The sequence below is a fragment of the Artibeus jamaicensis genome, unplaced genomic scaffold (genome assembly GCF_021234435.1).
Source record: "Artibeus jamaicensis isolate MK-2021 breed Jamaican fruit bat unplaced genomic scaffold, CSHL_Jam_final scaffold_754, whole genome shotgun sequence".
NCBI classification, from domain to species: Eukaryota; Metazoa; Chordata; class Mammalia; order Chiroptera; family Phyllostomidae; genus Artibeus; species Artibeus jamaicensis.
Genome location: NW_026522054.1, coordinates 5,599,403 through 5,612,208, shown reverse-complemented (window position 1 = coordinate 5,612,208; position 12,806 = coordinate 5,599,403). Strand labels below are relative to the sequence as shown.

Genomic DNA, 12,806 nt, shown 5'->3' with positions numbered 1-12,806 from the left:
CACAAAGGTAAGGGGCGTTTGATTACAAAGGAAGAGAATCTCCACAAGGGCTGACCTGGGCAGGCAGCCCCTGTGTGACAATGATGCCCCACGAGAAAGGTATGAGAGACAACAGTGGGAGCTAAGCAAAAGGCACCTGGAGGCTGAGCAGCCTGTGCTCTCACTACCGCCACCTACAGGTTTGTTAGCCAGGCACCAAAGAAGGTGGGAGAGAGCCCTGGGCGTGAGAACATGAGGTTGTCTGCAATGATGAGGGAGTGGATGACGTCAGAAAATGCCACCAAATGAAAATGCAAATGATTGAGACAAGGTGGCGGGACAATGAACTGCGTCCCACCAGAGGGTGGAAGCAGATGGTACCAGGACTCACAGTTGCCTAACAAGCAGACAGTCCAAGGGACATAGATACAGAGCGTGCCTGTTATACGGCTGAGAGTATGGAACAGAAGCACCGGACACAGGGGAAGGGGCTGGCGAAAACCAGGAGACCTGGAGGGTTGCAGAGTCTAGAAAAGACCACCGCAGGTAGGGACGGTACACAGTACCCAGGCCGAGATTCCAACGGCCCAGGGGAGTGGTTGGTAATGGAAGACTATGTTCTGGAAGGAGGGGCAAGCTGTGTCGAGTCATCAGCTGAGTGGCTGATTAAGATGGAAGACGGAGCCAGATCCAAATCCCAATCGTATGAATTCAAGGTAAAAACTAGATGCAAGTATAGCTTCCCCCAAGTGAAACAGATATAATTCTAAGGTTCCTTTTTTTTTAGGTGTTGAAAATGACCTCCCATCAGTGGTAATGTGTGGTAAAAGGTACTGGGTGATTTGTCTTAAGGAAGTTGTTACAGTTGGACCTCTATAAAGTTGCTTTCTAGGTGCTGGGGTTTGCCCTTCAAAGCACCCAGCAGTCTTCATTATGGAGTGAGGCGAGCAAGGGGGCAGCCAGTCCCATGAGGAGTCCCTGGCCCCTTGTCCACAGAAGGCTGGGAGCTTTCAACGAGAAGCAGTGAACGATCGCTGTTGTTCTTTCGCCTTTCTTATGCTCACAATACAATCTTCCTCCCAAATTCAGTATGGGAAGTAAATATATTTAGAAACACCTTTTGAACATGAAGGAATAAATCTAAAATGTATACTAATTTCTCTCCTGCATCCTTTGTTCTGTATACAATGCAGTTGCCTGGTAACCAGACTCAAATGTGTCGTGGGCTAAAAAGAAAACAAACTCCAATTGCCCTTTTCAGACATTTGTTTTGTGTGCCATTCAATCCTCAAGGCAAAATATGCAGGATAAAGACTCACAACCACCTTACCAGGTGGTTGATTTTAAGCTGGAAAGGAGGACATTTAGACTAACGCTTCCCATGTGGGAGAATTACAATTAAACTGCATTAGAAGCGCTGACTCGTAGTAACTGTTGTGATTTTGCGGTCTGACTTCAGTTCTGCAGCAACACGTATGTAAAAATAGACCTCTTCTCTATCTGTCCCCCTCTTGGTACTTTGCCACACCCTCCCAGTGACCAGCATCCTCCTCCTCTCGGTGATGAGTAGGAAGAGGAGACCGATGGGGTAAAATCACACTTCGATGGCTTCACCATCATCAGGAACAGCCCCAGGGACACATTGGTTAATGTGACTATGGAGACATTGTTCAGAAACAAAGGCAAAGCTGCTGTCATTTCTACACTGATAAACTGGGCACCACATTGGGTCAGACGGAGGGGGTCTGTGCATCCTCAAAGACACATTCCTCTATTTAGCCCCTCATTTCAAGTTGGTGGGTTTTTTAACAACTACCCAGTGTCCTCTGTCCCTTTGCGGCCATCCTGTTTGGCCGTCCCCAAAAGAGGTGGAATCCTCACACTCAGAAGCCTCCGGAAGTGCAGACTTGTACAAAATGTCATTGGGTCCACCACCCCTCTGTACAGAATCTGCCTAAATTTCGAAGTAAGTTCAATTGCTACTCCTTTTTATTTTCCTGATCTGAGAGTAAGAGGATCAGTGGACCCAGAATTAGCCCTCTGCTTAAAACCCTAGGCGAGTGCGGATGAACATGCCTGGTTAGGGTGGCTTTCTCTCCCCTGTCCGGGGCCCTCTGGCTTTCTCGCCCTCCCCCTAAAAGAGAATTTTTGTTTGTTACCTCTTACCGACATTTATTTTGACAATTCTTTTCTGACAGCCCGTCCTCGTCCTCCCCCATGATGTCCACGGCCGAGAATATCAAGGCGACGAGAATGGCGAAGCAGCAGACCAGGGCGAAGATGACGATGCACTTCTGCTGGGACTGCGGGGGAGACAGGAGAGGAAGAGAGAAACGTCAGAGAGGCAGCTTCTGCTGAGGAAACTCAACATTCGGTAGCTTTTCACGATTCCGTGCGCATCCACTGGGTAAGAGTTTCCCGTCCTCGCAGCCAGGGAAGGGCGGCTCTCTGGGTAGACACGCCCGAGACCTTCAGTCTCGTTCCTCAACACAGACTTCACATCCCCACTATGTTAGAGCCTGTTCAGCGATCCAACTGCCATATCAAGACTTCCAGACGCGTTGGCTTTTCTCCTTTCTCATCAAAAGCACTCAAGTTCACTACATGAGCCATTACTGCAAATTAACAATGAAACAGAGTGGCTGGGTAATACCTTGCAACCCCGGTTGTGACCGTCACCTTCAAACTCTAGGTGACGGTCACACAAGACTCTATCACTCTCCTTTTCCCAAGGCTCAGGCGAAAGCCCACTACTAGCCACGTGTACAGCCATTTCCACATGCTGCTTTGTGCCCTGGTCGGGTGGCTCAGGTGGCTGGAGCACTGTCCCAAGCTTCCCATTGCAGGTTCGATCCTAGGTCAGAAAGTATACGGGAGGCAACTGATCAGCGTTTCTCTCTCCTATCAATGTTTCTCTCTCTTCCCCTTTCTCTCTCTCCAAAATCAATGAAAACATACCCTTGGGTGAGGATGAAATAGAAAATAAAAACAGAACACTGTTTGGGGAGCCGAGCGGAGTACAACATCTGCTCACAGCAGCACCCTGAGTCGAGATCAGCTGCCTTCCACAGGGACACAGCAGGTGGCTGTGCTCTTGGGCTGAACACAAGTAGAGCCGAGTCTCTGTCGGGCTGTTCATAAATCTTCCCCTGGCTTAGCCATTCATAGCGATCGCTCTTCAAGCCCTCGTACCTTCCTAGCAGGTATATTCATCACTCCCTTAAAAACCAAGAAAACTACTTCACAAACTATGAAGCCACGAAATAAATTGTTAGAAAATGGTCAAAGCAGGAAGAGAAAAAGAGTAAGCATGGATTCTTTAAAAAATTGAATTTACTGGGGTGACATTGGTAGACAAAATTACATAGGTTTCAGGGGTACAGTTCTATAACACATCATCTGTATATTACAGTGTGTGTTCACCACCCCAAGTCAAGTCACCTCTGTCACCATTTGTCCCCTATCTTCTCCTACCTCCCCCACCCCCCCTTTTTTCTTTGGTAAGTCACCATGCTCTTGTCTGTCTGTGAAGTTTTTATTTATGTATTTATTTTTGCCTAATCCCTTACAACAACAAGATTTTAACATGAGAAAACCCAATGACCGACAAGCACTGCTGAGTTTGGACTTGACTCATTTTTCCTCCCTACCCTGGTCTCTCCCTCCATAGTCCAAAGCCTTCCTCTTGGCCCTGGACTGCTCTCACCTCAGTCCTGGGTCTTCACACTTCAGAACTTTCCTTCCACATTCCCAGAAGTCAACGCGTGCTGATTCTAGGTGGCACTCTCTGCTTCTCCTGCCTGGCTCAGTGTGCCACACTCTAAACCTACCTTTGCCCACCCCTGAATTCTAAGAGAATACATGAGGCCACTGGGAATTTTTTTCACTTCCACTGAGTATACCCTTAAGCCCCTGGGAGTAATAAGTGCTTTTTTCTGCCTTTGGCGTATTTCCCTAGAAAGGCTTACTCTCTCCAGCAACACTGCATGGTCAATGCCATTCGTACAGGTTAGGGATTGACGAGATGAGGCATTAGCCAGGGACTGGCATCTGGTGAGTGGTAGACCTTGAATGTAAACTCACCGAACTATCACCAAGCTGCAATGTCCTCAGTTAACATTCCAAGGGCCCCAAAGACTCTCCTTCATCCTAAATTCTCTTCCTGGAAACCTCTCTCTTTCTTTGCTTTGTCCCAGCACCGCAGAGTCCCAGATCAGCCTCGGCATGTCTTCCTCCAAGTCCTAAATTGCTCATTAATACCCAGCTAACTTTGGAACAATTTTGATCTTCACTAATCATCTCCAAGCTTTATCACATCTGTATTCAAAATGCCTTGGGAACCATCCCCCGCGAAATCTTTTGAATCAATTCATTTCTGCCCTCTGCTAGCTGATATTCCACAACACTTTTCAGAGATTTCAATCCAGGCCTTTGTGAAAATCCACTTGCGTCATCACGTTTGTTCATTGCAGGGCCTGTGCTCCCGCTGCCCTGGAGGAGGTGCAACCCATACCTCTGTGGCTTTGTTTTATTTCTCGGCACAATTATGTGCCGTTATTGCCTTGTGATATGAGTCAAGCGCTTGTGTGTGTGCAAAGGACCACCTTCGCTGTTGAGCTCCAGATACATCAGAACGGAAGGATAAACATTTCTCTGGAGGTTACAGTACGACAAAATCCCACTCCAGCCAAGGCTCATGGCAATAGATGACAGCACGAAAAGATTGGGGAAAAAAAGAACTAAATAGAATGAGACAGAGAGAGCAAGTTTTTGTCTGCTACCAACGGCGTCAAACAATCAGATCAGATGTCCTTGGGAATTCTGAAGAGGAGACAGAAAGTATATTTTTTTCCCTGTGCTGTACAATTGTTTTAAAATGTACCCTGGATTTATTTTAATCAGATATGGTAGGCTGACAGACAAAGAGCCGACTGCCCTGAAAGAAGTCTATTACTTAGAGTTCTCAAGAGGAGGGGCTACATTGCACCACATGGGGCCTCAGGGGGAAGCACCAGAGTCCATCAGCAGGGACCGCCTGGGCCTGAGGCTTTGCTCTGGTTTCCTTGGGAAGGAAGAGATGAGGCAGGGTAGGCCAGGGTGAGCAAGGTCAGGGTTGGATCGCATGAATAATTTTGGTGGGTTCTGACTTATAGGGATGGTCTCCAGATGTCTGGTAACTTTAGGGCAGGAGAAAGTGGGCTTGGCGTGTGAAAATAAGAGGAGGTGGCTGGGAGTTTGGACTTTGGATCGACTGGTTTCCATACATAAGGCTGGCCCATAAGGAAGTGGTTTGCTATCTCCAGAAATTAGCCAGCCCTGGGAGGGATGGTCTCTCCACAATTATTAGCAAGGCCCCTAGTAGGTTGCAGCATCTTAAGATGTTGTAGACCGCTCTGTCTGGTTTCAGGAATTGTAACTCTACCCCCTGTGGCTAAGGACCTCTGGAACGCAAGCCACAGGAGACAAAGCCTGTCTCTGGTAGCAAATGCTGCCTCAGTTTCCTCTCCCTGCCCCCAAAGCATGGTCAGAAGTCAATGATGGGTAAGACCCCTCACAGAGAGGGGCAACCTAGGCTGGACACAATCACTTGGGAGGCCTTCATGGAAGGGGGGCTGCAACAAAGAGCAATGGACTCTCACCCCCCCTGCTTCAACATAGCTCAAGTCCCCATGTCCTCTGGGAGAAGTGCTTCCTGGCTCTAACCCCCTTAAGCATGAATATCTGATGGGGAGAGGTGCAGCTCCTTGCCTTGCTACAGCGTGTCCTGGGGAAAAATCTGGCATCACAAAGACTTGCTGATAAACCTGTGAAATCTGCTCTGCTAAGAGTGCTTTCATTCATATGATAAGGGTCCGAGAGGAAATGAGTATGTCTCCCCAAAGTTCCACAACCCCCTTTCCTGACAGACACTGACTCACACTAAGCCCTCAGATTTCTTTGAAATGTTATCTACTGTTTGATCCTTGCCACCTGTATTCCTGTGTACAACAACCCAATAAAAACCCTTGGAGGAAGGGGCTCATCGCCTTTTTCCCCTGAGAAACTGCCACTGCTCAAGGCCTTTTTCCTCTGGGAAACTGGCCACCTCACCTCCCCAAGCAGATCACATCATGTCTCTGTGATGTTTACTCTCATCCGTGATGGATGGGGTGACTTGGGAGGAAAGTTGCCCCCACAATAAGAAGCAGAAAAAAAAACATATAATTAACATTACAATGCAATAGCCTATCTACCAATCTTAACTCAGAAACAGTAAAAACCAAAAGAGAATCTGGAAGCTAATTAATTCCAGTGAACCCACACTCCCATTGTTTGTGGCCGGTGAACACACCCCCTGCAAAGGATGCTATGTCTTAATAAGCCAAATTTGTGTTACATTGACATACAAAACCACACTGGAGTTAGAATCCAATTGGCATAGAATGATGTAATTCTCTATGCCATTCTTATGATGAAATGGCCAAGCCAGAGGTGTGATGTATATTAAATAAGACTATATATATATAATCTCTTTATAAATATATAAAATCTTATTTAATGACAGAACATTCTATGTTATCTTATATCTATTTGTAACATCAAGTGATATACTCATCAATAAAAGGCAGGATTTTTCATAAAGATATGATATTGAAAAGTATTTAAATGAAAGGCTCATCTTAAGACATGCACACTATTCGTCTCTTTTTGGATGTGGAGACTGGCTGGCAGAACATACAGAGAGGCTCACTAAGGGGCAGGAACTTGCCCACAGCCAAGGTCCAGTGGAAGCTTCCAGCAGTGGAAGCCAGGGCTTTTAATGATGTTATCTCTCATTTCATAATAAAGCACAGAAGCCCTTAAAGAAGAACTTGTCTCAGCAGAAAGAAACAATAAAATTATAAACAAAATCTCATTCAGGTATACTTCAGTTCTCCGAGCCAAAAATGAATGAAGTCACACATAATGGGATAACTGACATAGATATATTGTGGCATGAAGGTCCTGCACCTGCCGACTGCCTAATGATTCAAATGCAGGGCTGAGCAAAAATTAATTCCGGAAGCCAATATTTGTTCAGAGCCTATCTCAACATTCTGCTGGAGCCTGGAGATTTCGCAGCAAACAAGACAGGCAGGGCTTCTCCCCTTGGAGCGTCCATTCCAACAGGAGAGGCAAGTAATAAAGGGGTAGACAAATAAGTGAGCACAGTAATGTCCAGGGTTGAAAAACGATGCATAGACAATAAGTTGGCTGACATGTTGGTGAGTGTCGGTGGCAGTCAGGTGAGGCCTCCTCGAAGAAGAGATACTGCTTTTTCTTTTTTTTTTAAGATTTTATTTATTTTTTCTAGAGAGAGGGAAATGGAGAAGAAAGAGAGACAGAAAAACATCGATGTAAGAGAGAAACATCAATAGGTTGCCTCCCGCATGCCGCCAACTGGGGACCTGACCTGCAGTCCAGGTATGTGTCCTGACTGGGAACCGAACCTGTCACCTTAGGTTTGCAAGCCCGACCCACTGAGCCACACCGGTCAGAGCAAAGAAGGGATATTTCGTCTGAGAACTGAAGATGCTAACCAAGTGAAGTCAGAGGGCGAGAGTGGAATCAAAAAGAACAGTTAGGAGGCCACCCATTCACCACTTCGGTCAAGAGACAAATGACTTTAAGAAGAAAAACGTAAGTGAAATAATAACTCCAAACCCTGTTTTGGAGTTAGAGCTGGAGAAGTGATTCTTGAGTTGGTGGAGTAGGTGGTGTGTGCGGGAAAAGGAGGAATGATGGGCGGTTCTGAGTGTTTGACCTCAGCAGCTGAGGGTGGGAAGGTTCACGGAGATAAGAAAACACAAGGTGCACAGTGAGGCGAAAGTTATCAAAAGCTGTACTTTGGAATTGTAATAGAAGATTCCTGTTCATACCCAAGGGGTCGTGCCAAACAAACAGCTGAGTATATGACTCTGAGCTCAGGGATGGGTCCAGATGGAAGATACACAGACTGACATCCATGTGAGCACTGGAGGTAGCGTTTAATATCACTGGAACTAAAAGTCACTGCCAAAGGAAGGAATAAAGACCACAATGAAAAGACAGGCAGAGGCCCAGCCCTAAAGTGCTGTACCACTGAGACAGGAAGAGGAGGATGGGTCAGCAAGGAAGAGGGACAGGGGAGCAGGGGGACAGGAATGGGGTCAGACCACGGTGCCCGGGGAGCTGGCCCTGAGGGCTTCGGGGAGGGGGGGACATTTGACCACATTGAGGGCTAGTGACATGCCTGTGCGTGAACAGAGAAGTCCTGTGGAAATCGCCGGTAGACTCGGATAAAAACACTTTTACTGCCATGGTAAGAATGCTTGGAGGAAAATGAAAAGTGAACGAATGAACATCTTTACAGCGGCATGGAGACCTAGTTACCTGGAGACACCTTCCTGATGGAAAATGTAAAATGAGTAATAAAATACTAATTGATTGATTGATTACATGCAAGTGTCTCTATATTAAAAATATAATCTGATATAATTCAGCCACAGGTAAACAGGATCTTTAATTATATGTGTTTCATCAGAATAAATGTTGACATTTACTAATTGCATTCAAATAGATGTTCCATCTCTTCCGTTACATTTCTTCAAGGACTGGTATGTTTTTAGCAAAAGAGTCACAGGAAAAATTATTTCTCTTCATGTGAAGTGAGAGCTTTCCAGGCAGAAAGAGCTCTTTCAGAGACACTGGGTTTTCCCTGGACACCAGCGTGAGCTGTGCACCGGCCTCTTCCCCTCTCTCACTCAGCGTGGTTGTTGAGGCCGACTCGCCCATTCTCCCTCCTCCTGCCCGTCCACACCTTTCACCTCGGATTTTCTTCTGTCACTTCTTAGCACGTTCATCTCAAATTCTTCCTTCACTACTTCTGTTTCTTTTTTAACTTCTAAGACTTTTGTATCTTTAAGAAGTTGTTCTATGTCCTGATCCCCTTTCATGTCTTTTCACCCCTTTCCTTGTTTTTCACTTATTTTTTCCCTTCAGCTTTTCCTTTTTGACGGGATGCTATTTTGACCAAGTTTCTTTTGTATGCATTTCTTTCTGCCTTTATTTTCTGTTTATTTTTTCTCTACTACTCCAGAAGCTTCTGATCCTCCTTTTGTTCAATTTTTATCTCTAAATGGAAACTGTCAATTTTCATGCACACAAAACCTGCTAATTACTTTCCTCTTCATTCTAGCATTTTGGGCATCATTAGGACAAAATTTCTCCAAGACCAGAAAGTCCAATACCGGTTCTTTCATAATTTTTTATGGCTGAGTAGTATTCCATTGCATGTAGGTACCACATCTTTATCCAATCATCTGTCGAAGGACACATAGGTCGTTTCCAAGTCTTGGCCATTGTGAATAACACTTTAATTTGAAGAGGAGGCTACATTCAAAAGTGGTTAAAATTGAAGTCTACATGTTGTCTGCAGTGTATTTTCAAATGTGTTCAGTTAAACTGATGTGTTATCACTGAAAGACATTGCCACACCAACTCCTTACTCTAAGCATCGGTAACTGAAGAGAGAAAATTAAGCATTTACCCGACTTCCCAGGAATGACAGTTATATTCACAGTAGATACAGCAGGACCTTAACAATTATTGAAGGTAGGCGGTGCATATGAGTGAAAATTTACTATTTTGGAACCATTTCACAATTTTTTTAATTAAAATTTTTTATTTTAATTTTTTTCAATTACGGTTGCCATTCAATATTATTTCATGTTAGTTTCAGGTGTCCAGTGTAGTGGTTTGACATTTACACAATTTACAAGGGGTCCCCCATAGGTCCAGTGCCCACCTGGCACCATACACAGTTATCACAGTATCACTGACTATAATATTCCCTATGCTGTACGTTACACCCCCGTGACTATTTTATAACTGCCAATGTGTACTTCTCAACCTCTTCTCTTTTTTCACCTAGACTCTCAATGCCCATTCCATCTGGCAACCATGAAGTTTATTTTCTGTGCCTTAGAGCCTGTCTCTGTTTTGTTTCTTTGTTTTATAGATTCCACAGAGAAGTGAAATCACGTGGTATTTGTCTTTCTCTGTCTGGCTTATTTCACTTAGTGTAATACCCCCTAGGTCCACCCGCATTATTGCAAATGATAAGACTTCATTCTTTTTTTAACGGTCAAGTAATATTTCCTTGTATATAAAAATGAAAGACCTAATTAAGCAGAGATGCACACATGCATGGACAAAAGGACCCACGTACTGTATACCATACAAACTCACGCACATGTGAGCTGAGAGCAGAGCAGATGCAATGTGGGGTATCAGCGGTGATGCTGTCTTGCGAGTAACTCCATCGAAGGTAGAATCACGACAGCAGATGAATGACGTGGAGGGCAAGAGATGGCAATGAAAAGTCACGGAGAAGCCGGGGCCTTGGGTGAGTCCTCCAAATGGATGTGGGAGGGCTGACGACCCTTGATGAGGATCAATGGGTCTGCCAAACACGCTCTTCAACCTGTAGTCATAACTAACATCCTCTCCTTGTAAGTTAATGAATACTTTTCTAAGTAGGAAAATACAATTCTTCTCAAATTTTAAACTCTTGGCCCCGGCATATACAGTCCTTGGAGACCCACTTTCTAATTAATAAAAAGAGCATTTGCATTTTAGTGTACAGCTTCTAATGGCTTGCACTCTCCACATGCTGGCTGTGATTACCCATGGCAACAGCCCTCATAAACCAGGTCATCGGTATGATGTCTGCTCCTCTCCTCCAAAGGACCCTCTTTAGATGATATTTATGATACTACTGGGATAATCTGTAGCATCTAAAACAATGTCTAATACGATCCTGTAAAAGTAATGACTACCTCACTGTGCTGGAATTTAAAAATCTCTCAAACACCCTTAGAGGGGGAATAATCTGTTTAAGATTTTCGGAGCAGTACACAAGCAGCAGACGGACAAACAGATATACCACTCAGACTTTTTACACCCTTCCTTTTAGTAATATAACAGACACAAGACTCCGGCCAAACTGGTTTGAATAATAGACATCCGCTCCAGCTCTCTCTCCACACAGTGGCCAGAGTCATGTTCCATGGGAGATGCAGATAATAAACAGGGGCCCCGTAATATCCATTGGCACCCCTTTCACAGCTCTGTGGATGGATGGGGGCCCAGTAAGTAACCCAGAATGTCAGCGACCCTTCTATTTTATGAGCTCAGAGAGCCTTAATCCTATCTGCGGTCCAAGTTTGGTGTTCTTCAGAACGCTCTTAGACCCTGCTCCATACCATTGCTAGAGCATTTAAAAGGTTTGATGTAGTTCACTAGGAAAACTAATACAAATTATTCAAGTTCCTGCTGAGAGTAACCCGCCCAGATAACATGACAGACCCTGGGCAACTAATGGAAAACCTTACAGTGAGAATACTTAAGCCGCAGTTGGAGAGAAACAAGGAGAGATATACTAAAATAAACTATCTCCTTCCTTGTTCTCTGCTCGAACTGTTTAACATTCACTCTTCTCTTAGATCCAACCTTTATATCCACTTCCCTCTGTTGGCAAAAAATACACACACACACAAACACACACACACACACACACACACTTTAAAAACATTTCCACGAGCAAAATCCTGCAAAGCATCGATTATCTGATGCCAAGGTCAGAATGAGCTTGGTGTGGCTGTTGATTCCAGTTACTGAAAGGATGAAAATAATAAGAGACGCTGTGTTCACAGTCAAGGGAGGAAGTGACAGATTGAAGTATCTGATTCCATGTGGGCAGCCTCACAGTGAAATATCAAAAGGCTCTACCTTGCAACGTGCCATCTGCCACCACCAGACCAGTCCTCGGTCAGAGTAGCTAGAATTATGCCCGACTCAGCCTGCAGGAAGATTACGTTCTTCCTAATAACAAGTGATCTCCACACTTCATGTAGAAGACCCAGAGAAATGGCAAGAAAATGGGGCAGTACCTCCGATGGGGAGCAAAGGATTAGGTTTCTACGGTGGTTATAAGTTACGGCTCTGGCTCTGTATTATTTGTGCCTGATTATAGGAATCACTTCAGAGAAAAAAGGTCTCAGCAGTTGGTATTTTTTTTTTTTTTACCGTTCAGTACCAGGGTTTGCTATAATAAAGCAATCATTATTTCAGTATTACAACAATGCAGTGAAGTAACAGAAATGGAAACCAAAACACAGGTGGGGAATTTTTTAAAATGATTTTGAAAAATAAGGCGTGGGAGATATTAAAGTTGGGGGCACAATAAGAGGAAAGTATTGTTTAGAGAGGGAGTTTGGGTTACAAGAGCAAGGTAGACATTGAGAAGCTAGTTGTATTCTTTTAATCCCATGAGTGAAGTTAACCAATAACCAAGAAGCAATCTGACCAAAAAAAAGGTTTCCACAGGGTTTTGCAGAACCTGCTCCACATTTGGTTGTCCTAGAAATCAGACATGCACCTTACAAAAAAGGGCAGATTAATGAGAATAAAGCAAACAGTCGTCAGAGGCAGGGCACACACCAAAAGAGGAAAGAGTCCAGAGTTTTGACTGCAAGTTTTAAGTTTCGTTACGCTGGCTGTGTGGTCTTGAGCTTGGTCACCCGACTCAAAGATCCATTTTCCTCGTCTGTGAAACGGGGGGCATAATGCCTTCCTCTCGTGATTACAGGGAGGAGAAACACAGCCGAAAGCCCTTTTCTTGCAAACTTCTAGTACAGCACAAATCCACGTTATTAAAATGCAAATCCCGTTAGAGAGCTTCAAATTTTTGTAGCCTTGGCATGTGGCAGAAAGATCACAGGGAAAGCACAGAGAAAATCCTTACACAATATCAGCATGTAATTTTA

The 12,806-nt window shown here is 44.7% G+C and overlaps 1 protein-coding gene across 1 annotated transcript in view; it reads right to left on the bottom strand.

Annotated features, from left to right (window-relative positions):
• Positions 1-12,806, bottom strand: part of PLD5 (phospholipase D family member 5) — a 224,403-nt gene that overhangs the window by 135,322 nt on the left and 76,275 nt on the right. The window contains exon 2 of the mRNA XM_037150881.2: positions 2,146-2,282. Within this exon, the coding sequence (XP_037006776.1) occupies positions 2,146-2,282 (137 nt within the window). The remainder of the gene's footprint in view (positions 1-2,145; positions 2,283-12,806) is intronic.